This window comes from Dipodomys merriami, unplaced genomic scaffold (assembly GCF_024711535.1).
Source record: "Dipodomys merriami isolate MVZ:Mamm:240054 unplaced genomic scaffold, mDipMer1.0.p SCAF_1, whole genome shotgun sequence".
NCBI classification, from domain to species: Eukaryota; Metazoa; Chordata; class Mammalia; order Rodentia; family Heteromyidae; genus Dipodomys; species Dipodomys merriami.
The window spans coordinates 61,537,689-61,561,577 of NW_027202270.1; the positions used below are offsets into that span (position 1 = coordinate 61,537,689).

The 23,889-nt window shown below is 37.5% G+C and overlaps 1 protein-coding gene across 16 annotated transcripts in view; it reads left to right on the top strand.

Moving 5' to 3' along the window:
* Neb (nebulin) overlaps nucleotides 1-23,128 on the top strand; it is a 214,272-nt gene extending 191,144 nt beyond the window's left edge. For 3 of the 16 annotated variants that reach the window (XM_070023306.1, XM_070023355.1, XM_070023313.1), the window contains 19 exons: nucleotides 2,378-2,482; nucleotides 3,149-3,253; nucleotides 3,947-4,039; nucleotides 5,666-5,758; nucleotides 7,043-7,135; nucleotides 7,564-7,656; nucleotides 8,542-8,634; nucleotides 10,468-10,560; nucleotides 11,428-11,520; nucleotides 12,040-12,132; nucleotides 13,729-13,821; nucleotides 14,093-14,185; nucleotides 14,512-14,604; nucleotides 15,489-15,596; nucleotides 15,707-15,890; nucleotides 16,904-16,996; nucleotides 17,807-17,959; nucleotides 18,460-18,566; nucleotides 22,599-23,128. In XM_070023306.1, coding sequence (XP_069879407.1) covers nucleotides 2,378-2,482; nucleotides 3,149-3,253; nucleotides 3,947-4,039; nucleotides 5,666-5,758; nucleotides 7,043-7,135; nucleotides 7,564-7,656; nucleotides 8,542-8,634; nucleotides 10,468-10,560; nucleotides 11,428-11,520; nucleotides 12,040-12,132; nucleotides 13,729-13,821; nucleotides 14,093-14,185; nucleotides 14,512-14,604; nucleotides 15,489-15,596; nucleotides 15,707-15,890; nucleotides 16,904-16,996; nucleotides 17,807-17,959; nucleotides 18,460-18,566; nucleotides 22,599-22,772 — 2,052 coding nt within the window. In that variant the 3' untranslated portion in view covers nucleotides 22,773-23,128. The remainder of the gene's footprint in view (nucleotides 1-2,377; nucleotides 2,483-3,148; nucleotides 3,254-3,946; nucleotides 4,040-5,665; nucleotides 5,759-7,042; nucleotides 7,136-7,563; nucleotides 7,657-8,541; nucleotides 8,635-10,467; nucleotides 10,561-11,427; nucleotides 11,521-12,039; nucleotides 12,133-13,728; nucleotides 13,822-14,092; nucleotides 14,186-14,511; nucleotides 14,605-15,488; nucleotides 15,597-15,706; nucleotides 15,891-16,903; nucleotides 16,997-17,806; nucleotides 17,960-18,459; nucleotides 18,567-22,598) is intronic. The other 13 variants (XM_070023324.1, XM_070023321.1, XM_070023328.1 and 10 more) reach the window with 13 other exon arrangements.
* Nucleotides 23,129-23,889: the final 761 nt, after the last annotated feature.

Consider the following 23,889-nt stretch of genomic DNA (forward strand, 5'->3'; position numbering starts at 1 on the left):
TCCTCCCAATCCAGGAGCATGGGAGGTTTTTCTACTTCCTTAGTTCTGCTTTAATTGCCTTTTTCAGGTTTTAAAAGTCTTCATCATAGAGGTCCTTCACCTCTTTAGTTAACTCCTAGGTATTTTATTTTTTGTGGGACAATTACAAAAGGGGTTGCTTTCCTAATTTCAGCTTTGCTCTTATCATTATTGACATACAGGAAAGCCATTGATTTCTGAGGGTTAATTTTATACCCTGCTACTTTACCAAAGTTTCTGATCAGCTCAAGACAATATTGAGATTCCACCTTACTCCAGTTACAATGGCTATAATCAAGAAATCTAGTAACAATAGATGCTGGAGGGGATGTGGCCAAAAGGGAACCCTACTGCATTGTTGGTTAGGATAAAATTGTTCAACCACTTTGGAAAGTAGTATGGAGGTTCCTCAAAAGACTACACATAGAGCTCCCTATGACCCAGCAATCCCACTTTGGGGCATTTACCCAAATGATCACAAACAAGGTCATACCAAAGCTACCAGCACAACCATGTTTATCGCAGTATTATTCACCATAACTAAGATATGGAACCAATCCAGATGCCCCTCAGTAGATAAGTGGATCAAGAAAATGTGGTACAATTATACAATGGAATTCTATTCCTCCATCAGAAAGAATGACATTGCCCCATTTGTTAAGAAATGGAAAGACAACTTGGAAAAAATTATATTAAGTGAAGTAAGCCAGGCCCAAAGAAACATAGACCCCATGGTTTCCCTTGTTTGCAATGACTAGTACATGTCTAGGACAAGTAGAGAATATCAAAGGCTATGTACATGTGACCATATAAAATGATGTTAAGCAAGTGGTTTTTTTCTTTCTTGCTACTGTTTTTAATGTACTTGGTATACTTAATCACTATGTGATTCTTTTGTTTCTTCTGTATGTTGTTTCCCCATGATATAACCCCTGTTTTCACTGTATTTGATTCTGGTGTTCTGCATCTTGTATATACATTTTTGTAATTTGGGGAGCGGAAGGGATATAGTGGAATGCATAAATGGGGATGCAGGTTGACCCACTGTGACAATGAGATGTACAGGAAACTATGTTGGAAATGAACTTTACAATGTGGGGGGGGGGATGGGGAGGGATGGGAGGGAGGAGTTGGGGAGGTGGGAAGGGAAGGGATAGTAGTGGAAAAAACAAAGGAGAAAGTAACACTCCTCAAAAGGAAATGTACTCTATCCTACTCATGTAACTGTAACCCCTCTGTACAGTATTTTTACAATAAAAAATACATTTAAAAAACTAGGACAAACTCTCATTGGCTGAAACTGTATCAGTTTCAGTGTTTAGCCTGGCGTCCATGGCTCATGACTGTAATCCTAGTCATTCAGGAGACTGAGATCTGAGAATCACAGTTGTAAGCAAGGCTGGGCAGGAAAGTCTATGAGACTCTTATCTCCAATTAACCACTAAAAGGCCAAAAGTAGAGCTGTGGCTCAAGCAGTAGAGTGCAAGCCTTAAGCAAAGAAAAAAAACAAAGATGGTACCCAGGCCCTGAGTTCAAGAACACTACACACACAAAAATGTATAAATATAATTCATATAACTCAACTTAGATATGAACAGCTTATTTTATCCCATTATAAAAAAGTGACTAGTCTCTTTCCTCCTCACTCCTATTTACCCAAACTTCCTTGAAAAGTAGGAGAAAGCCAAACTAGAGACAAAAGCAAAAGGACACAGTAACAAACAATAAAAGGAAAACATGGCTGAGGTCCAGTAAGTGTTCTGCAGAGAATAACTAAAGTCTAGGGATGGCATTGGCTGTGTATATGTCCAGGAAAAGAGCAGCCCATCTGTACATTTCTTGCTTGTCAAAGACTATTGTGATTTGGGAAAGCCAAAGGAAACTGCTGGTTCGGACCAATGTCTTGCTCAGTGTGTTAGCCACAGTAGAGGCAGCCTCCTGTCCCATCAGGCAGGTTTCCACGGCTCCAGAGCCATGATCTGGAAACAAATTCTGTGTCTGTTCAATCGGATAGCCAGGAGCCCTGAACTCACCTGTTTAAAGTTCAGTGAAAATCTCCGTGCCACCAGTTAGACTGGTTTTCAGGAGGCCAAGACTGCTAACCTTCCTACTTCTATCCTCTTGTCTGGCTCCTGGCAGTGATGGGTAGGGCAATGGCAGACTTCTCCATCTCCCTTTCAGTTCTCCTGGAGAGAACAGACATGGCCCTAAGAGGGCTGTACTTTATAATTCTCTGACATTCTTAGATGTTCAAGATGTAGAAAACCTTTCTCTAGCTGAGCTGAAAGGACTATTTTAGGTTATTGGCCCATATCCCTTTGGTGGCCACCCTCCTTAATTTCTTGGGATCTATTTTCAGAAAAAATACAAGGAAGATGCTGAGAAGTCCATGTCATATTATGAGACTGTTTTGGACACTCCAGAGATGCAGAGAGTCCGGGAGAACCAAAAGAATTTCAGCCTTGTAAGTTTTTAGTGCTAAGTTTTTAGCTCTAAGGCAAAACCCTTAGAGTGGGTCAGGCAGGCTAACAGGAAGTGTCTCTGGACACATACACTGGGGCATTCTTCCATCTTTTTGGGTGCTGTTGAGTGGCCCTTTGCAACTCCACCCTTGCCTTGAGGAATGTGTACTTGGTTCTTTTCTGGGATCGCTTTATATTTCCATCCCAAGCCCTAGTGTGAAGTCCATCTGTTCCTTGGTGGGTGGCTTCCTGTCATGGAAAATGAGCTCTTATGCTTCCATTACTTAAAGGAGGTAAAATGATGCTTTAAAATGCCTTAAAGTAGGTAAAATGATGCTTTAAAATAAAAGACCAGTGTTACACATTTCAAAGTTTTTAAATTTAGTTTCTGGGGCTGGGGCTATATGCAGCCCAGGGGCAGGACATGTGCTTGGCATGTGGGAAGACACTGGATTCAGTCTCCAGCAATTCTCCCCACCACCTCCAACAACTAGCTTCCCCACAAAATTCTAAATGAAGAATCTGGCCATCAGACTGTGATTAGTATGGCATCAACTTTTTTCCTTAGTGAAGGATTTTAGCTGCCTTTACGCAATATAGAATGATTAAAATATATAAACAATGTTGAAATTGTAACAAGACATGTATTTATTACTCTTTCTTCATAGCTCCAATACCAGTGTGACCTTAAAAACAGTAAAGGAAAAATTACAGTTGTTCAAGACACGCCAGAAATACTGCGTGTTAAAGAAAATCAAAAGAATTTCAGCTCGGTATATTATTTATTTTCAATGTAATGCTAACCTAATAATTTCATTCTCCTCTTTTTAAAAAGTACACTGGTCTAACATTGGCACAGACCTTTAACATCTAACCTCCCCAGTTAATACTAGTGGCTACTTGTTCAAATTCCCCTTCTTTGTTCCAAAATCATCACTCCAGAGACCATTCAAAATAATAACAAGTCTTCTAACAAAATAATTTTTCTTCCTTTCTCAGTTTTTAATCCTAGAACAATAATATATGTTGTCTTGTTCCAAGAAGGTGGATTTCTTTTTGGCAGTGTGGTTTCTTTTATTTTCCCTACCCCAAGTAACTGAATGACTTTGCATTTTTAATGGTTTTTTTGTGGTTGTTAATCAACATCCTGGTTTTTTTCTCATCCAGTATTAATATGCTATGATAATCTTAAATCTCATCAACATCTTCTTTTTCTCATCCTGTATTAATATAGTATGATAATCGTAAGTGAAATCTCAAGACATGGAAAGTGATTGGTGGAATAATAGATGGTTTGATGGAGAAGAAGTCAGATGATACTCGGGCTTTTGCCTGAGAACACTATCTAGTGTCCTTTGTTTTCACAGAAGCCATTGTGTCCTCGGGGAATGTGTCCTAATCTTTCCCCAGGAATTGCTGGGGTTCTCTTCCTTCTCTGTAACACTGTTCTGATTCTGAATGTCCAGGTTTTATATAAGGAGGATGTCTCACCAGGAACAGCAATTGGAAAGACACCGGAGATGATGAGAGTAAAACAAACACAGGACCACATCAGTGCGGTAAGGCACTGTGACTCACTTTGTATATCTCTGCCACCATGTGGTAATTATTTGCAATGACCTCTGAGTTACACCCACAAGGTCTGTCACAAAACCAGCTTACATTCTAAAAGAGGCACCTGCTAACTGTCTCACCATATCTTATGTACCAGTAATTACACTCATTTCATGCTTATAGTTCTGTGGCAGTTTTCAGTTCTGTCAGCTATAGAAATCAGGCTTTTGAGAAATTGGAATGTTAGTCAAAGTCTTCCTAGAGAGACGTGAATATATCTATCCTAATCAAATGAATACTTGTATAAAGTAGTCCTCTCTTATCCACAATTTTACTTTCTATGTTTTCATTTAGCACCCAACCTTGATCCAAAAATATTAAAAGGAAAAACTCCATCAATACATATGTTTTAAATTGTGCTCTATTCTGCATACAGTGAATGAAATCTCATGAAATGTTATGGCTTCCCACTCTGTGGCAGTGGGGACATGAATTATTCCTTCTCCAGCATCTTCATACTGTCTAGGTCACCTGTGCTCACTAGTTGTCCCATTACCACATCACTGTCTCAGTTCCGTAGTTTCTTTCTTTCTTTCTTTCTTTCTTTCTTTCTTTCTTTCTTTCTTTCTTTCTTTCTTTCTTTCTTTCTTTCTTTCTTTCTTTCTTTCTTTCTTTCTTTCTTTCTTTCTTTCTTTCTTTCTTTCTTTCTTTCTTTCTTTCTTTCTTTCTTTCTTTCTTTTTCTTTTTGTTGCAAGATCAGGACTTGAACCTGGTACACTTTGCTTATTGGTTGGCACTCTACTTAACTGAGCCATTCCTCCAACTCCAGTTCTGTAGTATTTGTAGTATGTTTTGGGGTTTTCTGTGTAGTCCAAGCTGGTAAGGTAGGCTGGTTGGAACTCATAATCCTCTGCCTCAGCTTTTCACATGCTCGAAAAACAGACATTGCCTCAGTTGTCTTTATTTTATTTTAAAATGGCCCCAAAATGCAAGACAGTGATGTTAGCAGGTCAGTTATGCCAAAGAGAAGCTAAACATGGTGTTTCCATTAAGTGAATGTTCTCCATTTAGAGGAGGTTGCTAAGATGTGTAGTAGAATGAATCTCCTGTCCATGTAGTAGTAAAAAGGGAGAAAAAAAAACTGAGCTTGTTGTGGTGTCATACTTCAAACTTCAAAGATATAGCCACAGTATGTGGTAATTGCTAAAATGAAAAGGCAAGAAATATGCATATGTGCAAAAAATAGCAGGAATAAGTATATAGGGTTGGTAATGTAGATGAATTTTAGGCATCCACTGGACCACTGCATATAGAAAAGATTGAGGATAACAGTCTAAGGAGGGGCCACTTTCCCTCCCCCAAAGAGGCAAGAGGGTGACTAAGTATCTGTCCCCTGGCTCAAGAACAGAATATGGCCCCCTCCCAACTAAGTATAGAGCTGGTATTATCTAAACTGTGGTTAACTGCAGACAAGCTGGGATTGTGGCTTATTGGTAGAATATGTACTTAGAATGCACCAGTCCCTGGGGTCAATCCTCAGTATAATCCCCCACCAAAGTTAGGCCTACTAATCAAATACATGTAAAAAACAACTACTCACCATGTAATAATACGTTTCTCTTTTTATTTAGGTGAAGTATAAAGAAGCAATTGGACAAGGAACTCCAATCCCTGACCTGCCTGAAGTAAAACGTGTCAAGGAGACCCAGAAGCACATTAGCTCGGTAGTGGCCTTTACCCTCAGCATGTGTTTGTATGATTAGCCCCCCTCTCAACTGCTACCCAGTTTCATTCATCCTTTCTTCCATGGGACTCATTCTTTTGGGGAAGCTACAAATCTACCTAGGTATTGAAGGGAATACTATCTACTGCAAAAGTAGATAGGAAACCCACCCGAATCATATTAAGATCTCATTCCCTCTTCACTCTCAATTTATACTCTGGAGTCTTTTGAAGTTTGTTGTCCACTAATACGTGGGAAGTAGCACATAGCTACGATGCTACTTAGCATTGCAACTTCTTCTGTTTTGTTCTGTTGTTCATGATCTGTCCTGATGCCTTGCTGGGTTAAAAGGAAGAAAATAACTCTTACCAAGATGAGAGATTTTCAATGATCCCTAAATGTTTCCTGACAAAACAAAAAAGTCACATTTAGCTTGTCACTGAGTCTAGGATGCAAACCTATTTCTGATGCAAACCTGTAGGTTATTGTGTTGTTCACCGTCCCCATGCAGTAGTACCCCATAGAATCCATTCATTTAGGCTGAAAGTCTTAACAGTAAGAGGGAAGAAAGGAAGCAAGAAGCCAATAAAGGTTCTCTACTTTCTCTACACACACACACACACACACACACACACACACACACACACACATATCTATATCCATAGATATAGATAGATAGATATCTTTATATATATATATAAAGATGTAGATACATATGTATATGTATTATATATATGCTAATATTCAATTAGTGTAGAATAGAGTATCACATGTCTAAGAAATTATAAAACAAGCAAGCCATTTCTCGAGTACATTCTTGAGTACTTAGTGTATGCACTAAGTAAGTACTGGCTATAGAAAATACAATTTGTGGGGCTGGGAAGGTGGCTCAATGGTAGAGCACTTGCTTTGCATGCATGAGGCCCTGGGTTCCATTCCTCAGCACCACATAAGCAGAAAAAATCAGAAGTGGTGCGGTGGCTCAAGTGGTAGAGCGCTAGCCTTGAGCTGAAGAGCTGAGGGACAGCGCCCAGGCCCAGAGTTCAGGCCCCACGACTAACCAAAAAATATATATATATACAATTTGTACTTAGTTTCCAAGTTGGTAAAATTACTATTTTGAAGAGAACAAATGTGGAATTTCTTTCCCTTAGTTTTTGAGTATCATATTTGAAAGCTACACTCAACTGTTGTTGTGAGACTCACCATCTGGCCCAGATAGCTATGTAATCTAAAGGATTTATGGTTATTTTGCCTCCTGGGATATTCTAATTATTTTCTACAGGTTATGTACAAGGAAAATTTGGGAACAGGCATTCCAACCACTGTTACTCCAGAGATTGAGAGAGTCAAACGCAATCAAGAAAACTTTAGCTCGGTATTTATAAATATATCAAATAAACTATTCCCCGTCTTTAAAAAAACTACCAGAATAATCTATCATCTTGTTTAAAAAGTAACCTCTTAACAACAGATTCTGTGTGTCTGTGTGTATCATAATCTGACCCAAACCACCTGAATTAATACAGAATGACCCACTCTTCCAACTAGTTTGAGTGCTTAGGTCTGAAATACTTAAGTAGCATTAACACAATATTCTTCAGTATACTCATCTATAACTCCATTATGCTGTCTATTACACTTTCCACTCAAGAATTAGCACTTAGAATTCATCCTTAAAAATCCCCAAATCCAAATTCTTACTAAATATTACTTACTAAAAACATTTTTCACCCAACCCTCTCCTTTCCTCAAGTTTCTATGCTCGTTTTGAATGTCTTTTGGGTACTTTCTTGTATCTCGCAGGTTTTATACAAAGAAAACTTGGGGAAAGGAACCCCTACAATTATCACTCCAGAGATTGAGAGAGTCAAACGCAATCAAGAGAACTTTAGCTCGGTATTTCTTAGAAATGAAAAACAATTTTTAAAGTCATTTAATTCTTATTAAAATAATATCTTAACATGTAAAGTTACTAAATTCAAATAATGAATGAGATCAAGCATTTCTAAGTTTTCAACTCAAATCTAATTTAGTATTTACTTTTAGTGTTGGTGTGAAATTTTAATTATATTTTTCTAAAATATAGATATTTTATCACTTTCCTTAACTCATAAAACTATTTCCTTCCTCCACTTCTTCTGTAATAAGTGGTGTCTTTAACTGGTGTGACACAAATCAAAAGTAAAATTTCTAACACCTATTTCAAAAGAACAGTGCTAATCAGAATTTCAGTTGTATTTATTGTGGATGTTTGCTATATTTTTTGTCTTTACAGCTATCCTTAAAAGATTACAATGCTTAAACATTTTCATTCAAAGACAACTCAGTAACTCAGAACTAGATATACTTTTCTGAGCTTCTGAGCTACTTTTGTACATCATGCTAGATATAAGTGATCTTTCCTTTGTACTATATTCAGGATCGTTGAAAATTAAGCGAATATTAGCTTTCAGTACCTTAATAAATTCAGCTCCCCAAGTCTCAACCTTTTTTTTTCTAATTTTGTGTTACCAACAACTGATCATAGATATTAATTTGGCTTACATACTATTTGATAAGACCTAACAGTTGCATCTGAGATATGGCATTTATAAATCAAGACACTGTGTATCCCTTGATGCCACAGACATTGTAATATGTAAATTTAGTACAAATTGCACTCTTTTGAAAAGTTCTATTTTATATCATTGTAAAAGCAAATATGTTTAGACTCTTTTTTAGGATCAAGTATATGTAAAAGATTTGTCTAGACTAATTTGATTGTTGGTTTTATGCACACAGATATTGTACAAAGAGAACTTGAGCAAGGGGACCCCCTTGCCAGTCACTCCTGAGATGGAGCGAGTCAAACGCAATCAAGAAAACTTTAGCTCGGTATTTGGGAGAAAGTTCCTTTAACTACATATTAATTTCTATAAAACAAAACTTCCCTTTATAATAATTTAACAAATTCTTTAAAAACAAAGCAAAAAAACCCTCACCAACTCAATCCTGTTTTCTGGATCTTTTACTCACCATTTGAATCTAATGCTTCATGCTTTCTATAATTGTCCCTAATCGTCCCTTAAACGTTTCACTGGTTCCTTTATTTCACTCTTATGTCACTGCTGGCACTTTTGAAGCTAACTGATTTCCAAACACAACCCAAACACTTAAGCTTTTACTTAGTTGGAACTCTTACCTGATGTCTCTGGGTTAGTGTACAAGGAACCAGAAGCCACATGTGGGAATGATGCCTCTTGCTTTGGAACAATAGTGACCTTGACATAGATCCTATCTGGGTAAATAATTCCTAGAAAGAAAATTGCCCAGTACTGGAACCAAAAGCATTTTACCATTTCATGAATAGAATTCTCGGCCTTCTGATTTGTTTTAAGGAGAGGACTTTTTTGAGGCAGGAGCTCACTAGCCCAAGCTGCACTCATATTGACAAACTAGCCTCCTGCTTTGACTTTCCAATGCTGGGCTTATAGTATACACCATTGTGCATAGTTTTGATTTCTTAAAATATACAGAGTAGCAGAGACTCTATCTCCAATAAACTACCAAAAAGCTGGAAGTGGGGCTGTAGCTCAAGTAGTAGAGCATTAATTTTGAGTAAAAAGAAGCTCAGGGACATCGCCCATGATATGAGATCTAGTCCCAGAACTGGCACAAAAAAAGATATAGATAGATAGATAGATAGATAGACAGACAGACAGGCAGGCAGGCAGACAGACAGACAGACAGATAGATAGATATAGATCACACTATACATTTATACTTAATCATATTTTCTCTTTTCTTAATTGCTGTTCCAAATAGTCCGTGATACTTTTACATAAGGTTCATAGGCCCATTTATGCCAGTGATAGAGACTCAAATGTCTTTAGGAAAATTTAACTAGATCTGTTTTAATTTTGTTTGACTGTTTTTTTAGAAGTTTGATTCTTTGACATAATTAAATTAGTAACCTTTTTGTTTTATTTTTAATTACTATTTACTAACAACTCATGACCTTTCGATTTTGTTAAATTTTCAATGTGCTTTGGTATATCTTTTGAAGTATTTAATTTTCTGGTTTCCCCCCTGCAGTTTTACTATCATTATTCCTTCCTTAAAGGCTTGTATCAATTTTCACACTATGTTTTAGTTATTTCTTGTTTGAATTCCATTTGAAACTAGTAATCCTGGAATTTGTTTTTAAAGTAGCCATTCATGTTAATGCATTAAGTGAAGCTGTCCATTGGTGCCAAACTTTGTGGATAATACCACATATTAAAACACCAACTTGCAGACTATCTGTATAGTCTAAACAGAGACCAATTTTGCCAAAGTGTGCAGATTCAGTCTGTAGTTTTAAATGTTAGACTCTAAGGCAAACATTCTATGTAAGAAAAGTATTTATTGACTTAATTTTAAAAGACTCTATTGTACACTGAATAGAACATGTAAGACATGTAAGTTTTCTATTCTGATGAGAATATTTTACCAACTTTTATAAAGTTACTTGTATTCTTGTCTATTTCCTGACAGGAAATAAACATGTCTTTGTTCATGGGTAAAGAGTTAAGCATCAAATGCCCTGGCCTCAGTGTGCACTCACCCTAGCCTGCTGCACAGAGCAGTGAATTTATCTTTCCTGTTTCATGTGTGTTGTCTCATCACAGTCTCCCTATGTATTTTCTGTTGTGTTTTTTTTTCTGGATGCTTTCTTGTGTCATACAGGTGTTATATAAAGAGAACCTCGGCAAAGGGATTCCAATCCCCATCACTCCAGAGATGGAGAGAGTCAAACACAATCAAGAAAACTTTAGTTCGGTATTTAAAAGAAATCCCCTTCACTATTTTTTAAATGGCTAGATTTTTTAAAAATCTAATCAACTTATCCCAATAAAAACTTTGACCACCTTGTTCCCAAATTAATACCGCCATTTCCTACAAAGCAGTCGTCATACTTTGGCTAAACCTTAATCTGATGGTTGATTTAATATTTAAAATATGTTCAGTAATCTATTCCTACTTTGAAAGACATAACATTCTCAGTGTGTAAGCATCAATGCTTATCTTACCATGGCAAGTTTGATCTGAACAGGAGCTTTAAAGAGATCTGGGAAGATCTCTTGGCCTCATTTCCTATTCTAATCTGCTTTGGTACTTGTATAGATATTTTAAAGTTTCTCTCTTTAGTATGTGTCCTTTTCTAATTGCCTTAAAAATAATTTTTCCTACCATCTTCACCCAAACTAAAAATTCATTATTTTGACTTACTTTAGAAGTCAACAAAAGACTTGTGTATGTTATCTTCTATTTATATCTATAAAACCCAAACATCCTTATGTGGTTTATTAATAGCATTTCCAAATCAAAAATCTGTTTCCATCCCTCCCTTCCCCAATAACAAGATGAGGATGACTAATTTCTCCTTTTCCTGGTGTTCGTTGCTCAGTTCTGTACAGATTAGGTCAAATAAGAATAATAACAAAACTTCCTTTTCATATTTTTTAGTTTTTGCTGTTCTTTCCTGCATTCCTTTGTTTTTAAACTTATACAGGTTGAACCTAAAAGCTTCTGTGATTTCCTTTCTCTGACTCATTATCTTCCTCCACCCTTCCACTCCCAATCACTGCAAAGATGAGGGTCTAAATGATTGATTGCTTTTGTTCTGGATGCTTACTTTCTGTACAGGTGCTATACAAAGAAAACCTGGGGACAGGAATTCCAATCCCTATCACTCCTGAGATGCAGAGAGTCAAACACAATCAAGAAAATCTTAGCTCGGTATTTTGGAAACAAAGGGGGAGAAAGATGCCATTTAATTTCATAATTACACTGATCATTTTAAAACCCTCTTCCCTTTCTTTGCTTCTAATGTATCTCACTTTGCAAAAAGACATCCTCTCCTTTCTATAATATAGTTAATTTTGGCATTTTTACTTCATATTTTTTAAACTTAAAAAGTAAAATAACAAAAAAGAAATAACAAATGATTTAGTTTGTGTGGATAATGAGACACGAGTTCTAACCACTGACATCCCTGCATTGCTTAGGAGTCAACCTACTCAAAGAAGCAGAAAAAAAGTATTGATAACTTTCAGCTTTCTCCCACCTAGCAGCTGAAGTTCTTGCTTCCTGGAGGGTGCAGCTTCCCCAACCCAATAACAGCTATCACTAAAGTATCTTGTCAGTGTATAGCTCCTGGCTCCCTGGATTACTACTGTTTTGGGCCTTATACTTCAAACTTCACAGTAAAATGGAACATCACTTACGATATCTCTCTGATGCTTTCTCATCGTGCAGGTGTTATACAAAGAAAATATGGGCAAGGGAACCCCTTTACCTGTCACTCCAGAGATGGAGAGAGTCAAACACAATCAAGAAAATATTAGCTCGGTACTCTGGCAGAAAAAAAAATGTGTTTTTTTAAATAATTTTAAAATACTACTTCAATGATTTAAAATAATACATATTAATCCTAGTTTTTTAAAAGACAACTGTTTTAAAGACTACTGTTGTTCCCTAGCCTTAACTCTTGTAATAACAAAATTGTTTTCATCTTTAACAAAGTTCTAATATCAAGAAGTAACAGATTTTCCTATAAAACATTCTCTTGTTCATCTCTCTCCAAGGTTAACTCTCCACTACTCCCAAGGTCTCTTTGTTTTCCATGAAAAATTTGGGGTGAGCTTGTGTGGGGTGGTGTAGCAGGTATAATGGACTCTTTCTTGAGTATTAGAATCATGATGTCATGTTGATGACTTTGGGTTCTAATCTACACTGTACTGTCAGGTTTTTCTATTGGCATTGTTATTGTTTTGTAATGCTGAGGATCAAATTCAGCACTAACCACTGAACTACATCCTTAGCCCCACACTGTGAGAGTTAGACAAAGAAACCTTGGGAAAAATAACTCCTATCTCTCCTTCATGGATAATGGCATAACTTCTGATCCAGTAGTGTTTTGGGCAATTGTCAATTTAAAAACCGGAGTGTCACAGAAAAGGTCTTTTGTGTTACCCTTTCATCTTTATCATGGTCTTTAAATGCTAACAGTAAATAGGGCCTGTAAGCTTTTACTCTATGCTAGTGTGTATATGTGTATATGAACTACCGTAGGGCTAGGGTTCGTGTCAGCATCACACCATGTACAGATTTCTCCAGTCCTAAGTCCAGTGTTTCTAACACATAAGTATGCAGCAGAACCATCTGGAGGTTTGTTCAACCAGACTGCTAGGTGTATGACCCCATGTTTCTCCTTTAGCAACTGTGACATAAGACAAGAGAATTTGTATTTCTAAGTTTTCAAGTGATCCTGACCAAAGCTGACTCTGCTTTGAGAACCACTGCTACACCAGAATTCTTGTTAAATGCCAGTTTTTCAAACCTCCCAGGTTCCCCAGAATGAAAATGAAGGGGGACATTGGGTTCAAGAATTTAACATGATGCGGTGCTGTGCTTTCTATGATTTATCATAGGGATGTGACTGCTGAAAGCATTTTTTTATTGTGATATACTAAACAAATTCACGAGGGAGTGTACAAGGGATAGAAAGAAAAAAGGACTCCTTTGCCTTGTCTGAGGGCCTACAATTTTACTGAGATGTCTATAAGAGTTTATGGTCTGTAGACAAGGCCAGTAACTAGCTGCTGTATTGGATCCGTTTCAACCTCAGTAATTCCCGATCTGATGATTTGTTCAGAGACTGACATTCATATACTAAACAGTAAATTTGTTCTTTCTGGGAACAGTGCAGACCCCCCTTGAAATCTGTAAAAATCTCAGGGTTAGGGCTCTACCCTGTAAACAAGTATCTTACTGTAACTACAATCAAATTTCTTACTAGTCTTCATCTAACCTTATTTGCCTAGATGATATGATATTCTAAGTCTCATAAAAATTATCTATTCCATTTCTTATTTTGATAACTATAATCCCTTTTCCTTTTTCTTTTTTTCTTTTGGGCTTATTGGATCCATTGGACTCGCTTAGGTTTTGTACAAAGAAAATGTGGGGAAAGCCACCCCAACCCCTGTCACTCCAGAGATGCAGAGAGTCAAACGCAATCAAGAAAACATTAGCTCGGTATTGTCTTCAGAAACAAAAATGCTTTTCACAGTAACCCCTGCAGTTTGGCCTGCTCCTAACCCCATTCAAGGTTTAAAGATTCTTTTCAATTTGAATCGCCTCTAAATACCATACCACATTTACGATTGGCATTAACGCTTTCTTCTTGAGAGCTGCTCTCACTAATAGTAATAGATGAAACCTAATGTTTCCCTTCCTATGATTGCCTTATATTTAATAGTGACTATTGCTTCCTAGTGACTTTCTGGTACAACTTTATATCTCACAGGTGCTATACAAAGAGAATATGGGGAAAGCAACCCCCACACCTTTTACTCCTGAGATGGAAAGAGTCAAACGCAATCAAGAAAACTTTAGCTCGGTATTTCAGAGAGGAAAAAAAAAAAATCATTAAAATTTTAACAAGCTTGGCCATTATGGCTATACCACTAATTTATCTCACAGTGTTTTCAAAACTTGTTATCTTTTAAATTTTTTCCTTGACCATTTAAAAACAAACCAATCCCACTAGCTTGCACTCATTTTACTTCTCATCCATTGCTTTCTGTTATAACATTTTAATGCCTTTCACTTTTTTGAGGTGTTTCTTACAGTGTGATGTAATTGAGCCATAACACCAACTACATTATTTTTTCGGAACTGGTTTACCTACTCTCTGATGTCTGGATGCTTTCTTGGCTCCCCTAGGTATTGTACAAAGAGAATATGAGAAAAGCAACTCCGACACCTGTTACTCCAGAGATGGAGAGAGCTAAGCGCAACCAAGAAAACATTAGCTCGGTATTTTCTAGGACTAAAATGGAGTAGTGCAACAACTTGTAAAATAACATTTTAACATCATGAAAACATGCCTTTCTCATTCAACTGAAAAAACCACACTAAAATTTAAAGAGATAAATGCAACATCTTGGAAAATAACATTTTAACACCCATAAAAATGTGCAGTTCTTCCCTTGAAAAGCTACACTAAAATTAACACAACTGTGCTTTTCAATGCCAAACAACCATACTAAACATAACTTCCAATGGTTTCCTCCTTTTGGGGGTACTTTTTCATAACCAACATTGAGGTAGTTTTTCATAACCAACTATAACAAACTGATCCTCTTACCTCTGCAGTTTTCTGCTCTCACTACTTTTAAAGTATTTTATGAAATGGGTATTACTCAGAAATAGACATCTTCTTTGGTTTTGAAATATTGAGGTTTTATCTCTAGGGGACTTTTATTTCTGTGTTAGCATATTGGTTTGTGAAATATGGACATTATCCCTTTTAAGGGATGGATCTTTCAGATTCCTTTTATTGTCAGATTTACTGACAATACCACAGAATATGCTGGTGCTGATGCATCAATTCCTAACAAACTCAAGAGGCTACGTTCCCCCTTTTCCAAAGTTAAACTGTGTCCTTTCCCCTTCTCCTTTGAAAACGAGTGTTTCATTTTCAAAGGCAAACAAATTCTTTGTCTTCTGATATGAGACCTACCTGTGCTCATGCAGTAATCTTGGTCCACTGTTAGTTCCACATTTTGCTGGGTCCTGTCAGATGACTCAAGCTTCCCTCCCCAGCTTCTTCCATCTCCATCTCTGAAAAGGCTTTAAGGTTTAAGAATGAAGCCAGCCAGCCCTATGACCTATACTCATCTATGATCTCTCCTCCATAGGTTCTTTACTCTGACAGCTTCCGGAAACAAATACAAGGCAAAGCTGCTTATGTTTTGGATACCCCAGAGATGAGACGGGTGAGGGAAACCCAGAGGCACATCTCAACGGTGAGTCAGTGATTCCTCAGGGTTTACCGTGGCCTGTTGGAAAATGAAAAAAAGAAAACAAGATGATCTCAGAAAATATTTTAATAAAGCAACTTTTTATGGTATTTCAGGTGAAATATCATGAAGACTTTGAGAAACACAAGGGTTGCTTCACACCAGTGGTGACAGATCCTATTACTGAACGAGTAAAGAAGAATACACAGGACTTCAGTGACATTAACTACCGAGGAATTCAGAGGAAAGTGGTAGAAATGGAACAGAAACGGAATGATCAAGACCATGAGACTATTACAGGTAGTTAAAAACAAAAGTAAAATAACTATACCTAATTAAAGTACAAAGGACCCCAGTCTGGTGATTTTTCTTGGCAGTACCGGGCTTTGAACTCAGGGCCTTGCACTTGTCAGGTGGGCTCTCTGCTAACTCGGCCATGGCTCCAACCCTTTGTAGTCGCTTTATTAATAAGGGCTTTTTTTCCCTATAATCTTCCTATTTACACTACCTGTATAGCTTAGATAATGGTACGCACCACTATACCCAGCTTTTTTTAAATGTTTTTTTTAATTGTAAAAATATGGGGGGTTTGGGGGGCAGAAATGGGAAGGGATGGGAAGGGGAAACAAAGGAGGAGGCAGCAATGCTTGATAAGAAATGTACTCATTATCTTGCCCATGTAATTGTAACCCCTCTATATGGTATTTTCACTTTAAAAAAAAGTGTACAGAGGGGTTCCAGTTACATAAGTAAGGTAATGGGTACATTTCCTGTCGAGCATTGTTACCATCTCCTTTGTTTTTCCCCTACCATCCCTTCCCCTCCCCACCTTCTCTCCTCCCTACCCCCAGTTGTAATTTCTCTTGTATGTTCTTCCACCCAGGTATAACCCGTTTTCACTGTATTTGACGTCAGTGTCCTGCATCTTGTATATACATTTTTCTAATTTGGGAAGGGGAAGAGAAATAACAAAATGCTGAAACAAAGATACAGGTTGACCCGTTGTAACAATGAGATGTACAAGACACTGTTGAAAACAAACTATACCCAGCTTTTCACTGACTTAGCTTTTCACTGGTTCTGGTCACCGTTGTCCAGATCTCAGCCACCTACTTAGCTACGCAATCTGTCTTCATGAGTTGTGATAGTAAAGTCCCTATTACCTCCCTGTGCAAAGCTGAGGTGTCTGCCTTTCTTTGTTCCCTGAGAACAAGAAGTTAAGATAAACAAGAATGATTCAATCCTCCTGCTGTTTATGTTTATGGCTGAAAGGGTGCAAGAGTACCCATTTTGATCACTGGTTTTCCTTGCAGGTTTACGTGTCTGGAGAACCAATCCTGGCTCCGTTTTTGACTATGACCCAGCAGAAGACAATATTCAGTCCCGAAGCTTACACATGATCAATGGTATGTTATGCCAAAAGAGGTTTACAACACAAACCTCACCATTTGGTGGGCTCAGTAATTTTTAGGCATTGAAGTTTCTCCCCTCTGGAGTTGTTAGCTTTCTGAACTACCCTTGGAGAATGGGTAAAGCTAGTCAAATTCAAGTTAGAAAAAAGTTTTAGTTCATTGACTCAGTCGATGTCTCCTTTGGAGACATCATTATCATCTGTAGATTTTTTTTTAATTAAAAAAGATAGTAAAAGTTAGAAATAAATTCTTTTGCAGAGGGCAGATGATGAATTTTCCCGGTATGTCAAGAAAGATATTCATTCAGCAAAACAGTGCCACATCTTCATACTTGCTGTTCATGTTAAAAAGTAGAATACATATTACCATTCCTTAAAAGATTAATATTCTAGTTCACTGATGAAAAGAGGTCAGAAAATCCTGGTTATGCCTTGACGTGCTTAATTTTAAAGGTCTGACCATAATATATTGGCACCCAGAGTATTTAAATCAACCAGGAAGTTAGGAGACCTTTCTGGAGATATTGAAAATGAATTCTAAATGTGATTAATATCTACTTCAGTAAGCCAGAAAAATGGCCAAGGTGGTAGGAAGAGTAGTTAGTTAAGTATAGATTCACAGATTTGAAATCTGACTGACATAAGACCTTTGGACATATATTTAAATTATTACCTATAAAATAAAAATGACAACTATACATCTGAAACATTATGGAAAACTACAGCTGGCAAAAAAAAGAACCACAATTGTGATGCAATTATGATTATTACCTTAAAATTTTCAACTCTGCTATATGTTGCCCAGTCCAAGCTCAGCGCCGGAGCCGGGAGCAGTCTCGATCTGCCAGTGCACTGAGCATCAGCGGGGGCGAAGAGAAGTCTGAGCACTCAGAAGCTGCCAACCACCACCTTTCCACCTACAGTGACGGTGGAGTCTTCTTCTCTGCAACCTCAACAGGTACAAATGGATGCTGCTGCCAACCACCACAGCTAGACTGTGACTGTGAGAGGAGCAGTAACCACTGTAAAACAGAAAAACCTTCTTCTCTTTTTCTAATAATCAAAGGCTAAAATGGAGGAAAGTTACATGTAGTTAGAGGATTCATGTTCATCTGCTTTTTAGATCTCTTAGAAAAGACATTAGCTAGTTCCTGGAGGCTCATGCCTATAATCCTAGCTACTCACGAAGCTGAGAGCTGAAAATCACAGTTCAAAGCTAGCCCAGGCAAGAAAGTCCATGAGACCCTTCTCTTCAGTTAACCATCAGAAAAACCAAAGTGGAACTGTGGCTCGAAGTGGTAGATACAAGCCTTGAGCAAAAAAGCTCAGGGATAATGCCCAGACCCTGCGTTCAAGCCCATGACTGCCAAAAATAAAATAGAAAAGACAATACTCAGCTGCTTAACAGATTCAATATCTAGCCCTGTTCTTTTTGTTTCCCCCCTCTCCTATTTGTAGCTTACAAACATGTAAAAACCACAGAGCTCCCCCAACAACGATCATCTTCAGTTGCTACTCAACAGACCACATTATCTTCGATCCCATCTCATCCATCTACTGCTGGAGTAAGTGACAACCTATTCAAATCACTTGTTTGTTGATTATGTATTAGTTCATGAATTCTGTTCTTTGCTTTCTTTCAAACAAGACATTGTATTTCAGAAAATGCTTTTGTTAACAGAAAACCTTACTACAGGCTAGGAAGTTGGCTCAGTTGGCAGAGTGCTTGCCTTACATGCATGAGGCCCTGGGTTCGATTCCTCAGCACCACATAAACAGAAAAAGCCGGAAGTGGCGCTGTGGCTCAAGTGGTAGGGCGCTAGCCTTGAGCTGAAGAGCTGAGAGACAACACCCAGGCCCAGAGTTCAGCCCCCACAACCAACAAAAAACAAAAACAAAAAAACCTCACTACAAAAACCCAAATTAAAAGCAAGCATTATTCAGTGACTGAGAGAGAGAGACAGAGACAGAGAGACAGAGAGGCAGAGAGACCGAGAGACCGGGAGAGAGGCCTAAACTTTGGCTCACAGATTTTACAAACTATCCTAAAACATTTACTGTGTAGGCTGGCAGCTTGAGCATGTAATCACTGTGGGTCTATGATCGGAAGGATTGTAGTTCAAGGACAGCTTGGGCAAAAGAGATTGTTAAGACCCATTCTCAGGAGAGGGTTGAATGTAGTAGTTTGTACTGGTGATATCCTACCTACAAATGGGAGACCTAAAACAGGCAGATGTCAGGCTAGGCACATACCTGGGCAGGAAGCAAAACCCCCTCTCAAAAGCTTCAGACATGGCTCAGAAATAAAGTACCTTCCTTGTCAGGGCCAAGCCCTGCATTCAAACTCCATTATCACACAGATATACTTATTGTGCTTGAAATCATATTTCAAAGATGTATATATATTTGTGTATGTATGTACACATGCATGGATGCACATACATACATTTATATATAGTGAAAAAGTAAGCCAACTATGTTAACATTTCACAAGGCTTCATTAAAACTCACTTAAAAACTCCGTATCACTAAAGCATAATACTTTATAACTGAAAAGCATTTGTGTGAACATACTAGAATATAAAAAATAACTACATATTTAGACATTTATATTTCAGTGTTATAAATCTGCCACTTCTCCTAAAAGAATAAAATTAGGTGGTTCTAATGAAATTCTCAAAGGAAAATTTTTAATTGATATGTTAATCTTTTAATTTATTTGAAATAGATATGTCAGAATAGCAAAGCAAATTTTAAAAGTAACTTATGTCATAAAATAGAGGATTATTTTAATCAAATATGGGTGGGACACAACAGTGGATACAAAAATACATGAAATCCAGAAATAATCTTGAAAAGGAAGCTGAGGCAAGAGGATCATAAAGGCTAGCTGGACTACCACAGAAAAATGGCTTTTGTTGGAAAAAAAAATCAGCAGCAAGGGATGAGTTCATGATCTTGAGATACATTAGTATCTACTTAACAAAAATAATGAAAATTACTCACCTGAAAGTGTATTTCAGTAACAGCTGTACAAAGATCTAAACATAAAATATAAGACTGTAAAAACGTAGCCAAAAAAAATTGGCTGATGAACTTGACCATTAAAAGAAGACTAACGGGGCTGGGAAGATGGCTTAGTAGTAGAGCGCTTGTCTTGCATGCCTGAGGCTCTAGGTTCAATTCCTCAGCACCACATAAGCAAAAAGAACAAAGCCAGAAGTAGTACTGTGGCTCAGAGTGGTAGAGCACTAGCCTACTAGCAAAAGAGCTCAGGGGTAACACCCAGGCCCTGAGTTTTTAAGCCTTATGACCACCACCACCAACAGCAAAATGGCCCCAAATGACTACTAATGCAAATGAAAACAAGTGTCATGTAAACATTATAGTAAGCTTTTGTCAAACTAATTGTACAAAGGGATATTGTGATATTTCTATATCTATCTATCTATCTATCTATCTATATGTATATATATATATATATGTACTTGGATGAAATTCACCTCATCTATGACTCTTCCTTCATTCCTCTGGTCTCTCCTCACTTGTAACAATTTCAGTGAGTTTCATTACGCTATTTAATACAAAATAGTTTATGTTATAAAATACAAATATCATTTGCAAGAGCACTTTCATCTTTCAGATCTTAGTGATTAATGATTAAAATATATGCACATATAAAAACTCCATTGCACTGCCCATGTAATTGTAACCCCTCTGTACAGTATTTTCACAATAAAAAAATTAAAAGACTCCATTGCACAACTCGCATATGCTAAGAAACTTTAAAAACTGAATGATGTTGTGACTATTATGGGGGCTGGTACCAGCAAAGCCAATGAGGAGAAGATGAATATGAAAATAGAACAATTAAACTGATTGTTTTAAGGAAGGCAGAAGGTGCATCTAGAAGAGTAATAGGGGGGGTGATATTGATCACATTGTATCCATGCATGTATGGAAGAAGCCCCCTGAAACTAATAACGTTTCTCCAAAAATTATAATCACATTCTAATGTTAAAGGAAAAGTGATTAGTAAAACTTCAGAAGAGAAGGAATGGTTAATTTATGATAGTATTAAAACATGGAAATTCTCTGCAGCAGCAAAAAGAAAAAAAATTATGGAAGAACTTGCAAGCTAGGACAAATCATTGTTATAGACCAAGTGGAATCATTTATGCAGGGAAAGAGGGAAAATGAGTTAATATAAATGTGTGCATATTTCAGGATACAAGAAAAAAATTCATAGGTTACATTCCAAACAAACACTGCTATTAGGAATACACTACTTAACCATATTTACTGTTTGCCTCCAAAGTACCATGTCTTTAAAACATGCTGGGCAACTCTTAAAAACTTCCTACTGGCATGCTTACAAATACAGGTGGACCCATTGCAACAACGAGATGTACAAGACGTTATGTGGAAAAACGAACTTCGCAACTTTGGTGTGGGGGGGATGGAGGGGCGGGGAAACAGGGGAGATGGGAAGGGATGGGAAGGGGAAACACAGGAGGAGGCAACAATGCTTGATAAAAAATGTACTCATTACCTTGCTCATGTAATTGTAACCCCTTTGTACGGTATTTTCACAATAAAAAGGATAAAAATATGAGAACAAAAATATTGAAAAAGAGATGGATGTGGATGGCACATAAACCTAAGTAACATAATTCCTTATATTTAGTGAGGAATACAGAAACATTGTAATAATATATGCTATAATAAACTCTAGATACATTCAAAGGGAAAGATGCTAAAGACAAAGTGAGCATGCTAAAAAATATTTCAAAACACTTATCCTTAGTTCCAAGGAATTAACATGGCAGCAGCAGACTGAGGCTGGATAGTTTCTGGCAGAGATCTCCTGTGGGTGTGTTTGTAGCAGTCTTTGTGAGCCTAAAACCTTTTTGCGTTTGGTCACTAAAACCTTTTGCATTTTAGTGACCCTATTTTGATTCTGACGACTTTTACACAACGTGTTTTACTAAGGCATTTAAAGTTCGTTTCTAAAAACACAAGATTGACTGCCTAAAAAGGGAGACCAAGGCCAGAACCAAGTAGGTAAAAACACAATTTTATGAGCATATAATTAACAGGGCATTCAAAATAGAATATACAATTTTTATTTTTACAAAGTTGTAATGACTAGTACTGTTATCCCCAGCACATAAGTGATACTCCTCCTGGGTATACTCAGACCAGAGTAGAAAATGTAATGGCCAAATTGTCTTCCTAAGAGGTTGTGCCATTTCATCTTCACATCCACTGTTTGCTGGTTAGTTATCACCATTTTCCTCCTGGTTTTGTATTTCCCTGATGGTCGAGGATGTGGGAAATCTTTTCTTCTGCTTGTTTATTGGTGTGTCTTCTCTAGAGAGATGTCTGCGCTTATCCTTTGTTTGATGAGTTGGAAGTTCTAATATATTCCTGATGTTAATTCCTTTGTAGATTTCTAAATACTGAGTTTTTACTTTCTTGGTGAATATTAGCATACTTTTGTGTGACTTAAATGTAGATAGCCATTTTTTTAAGTTGTAAACTGGATTTTAATAATTTGGATAACCAATTGTTCTATTTTTTAACTCCCAAACTAGAAAATCTTCCGCGCCATCTATGACTACATGGCTGCAGACGCAGATGAGGTATCCTTCAAAGATGGAGATGCTATTGTAAACGTTCAAGCTATTGATGAAGGTTGGATGTATGGCACAGTGCAGAGGACTGGCAGAACTGGCATGCTCCCAGCCAACTATGTGGAAGCTATTTAGGCACGTGTGGATACAGTATCTGCAATTCCTGCAGCCAACATTTCACTTTAGACTCCATTGTTACCCAAGCTCTGAACTGCCTAATGTTTTTTTGTGTCAGTACAAGGTTTGGCCACAGCATACCTTAATGTGTTCCTACACAAACTCGTGTGTTCTAGTATTCTCCATTAAAACAAATGTTAGTAAACTTAAACCTATGAAAGTTACTTTTAAAAAATTAACCATGATCAAACTGCCTTTGGGATTTGAAGTATGCTGAACTTCAAAATGAAATCTTCTAAGGAAGCTTCTTCAATGTTATACAGTATTACTATATTGACTCACTTTCCCAATTACAAAACATACCTTCTTCCTTGCTTACTACTAAATGTTAGTGTTTGATCTAGTTTGGAATTATTCACAAACTGATAACTAATAAAATCTTTAATTCTGCAACCAACTATGATGGAATGAACTTTTTAATGGATTTTACAAATTCCTTACAATTTAACTAAATTAAAAGTGCACAACCTTAGACATTGTCAAAACTATCCAAACTTGTGGATTAAGGATGAAAGCATGGAAAAAGATCTTCCAAGAAAATAGACCGAGGGGGGCTGGGAAGGTGGCTCAGTGGTAGAGCGCATGCCTTGCATGCCTGAGGCCCTGGGTTCAATTCCTCAGCACCATATAAGCAAGAAAGAAAAAAGCCGGCAGTGGCACTTTGGCTCAAGTGGTAGAGCGCTAGCCTTGAGCTGAAGAGCTGAGGGACAGTGCCCAGGCCCAGAGTTCAGGCCCCACGACCGGACCCAAAAAAAAAAAAAAAAGAAAGAAAGAAAGAAAAGAAAATAGACCCAGGGGCCTGGGAAGGTGGCTCAGTGGTAGAGTACTTGTCTTGCATGCATGAGGCTCTGGGTTCGATTCCTCAGCACCACATAAGCAGAAAAAGCTAGAAGTGGTGCTGTGGCTCAAGTGGTAGAGTGCTAGCCTTGAGCTGAAGAACTGAGGGACAGCACCCAGGCCCAGAGTTCAAGCCCCATGACTGACCCAAAAAAAGAAAAGGAAAGAAAATAGATCCTGTAAACAAGCAGGAATAGCCACACATATCTGACAAAAAGACTTCAAACTAAAATTCATC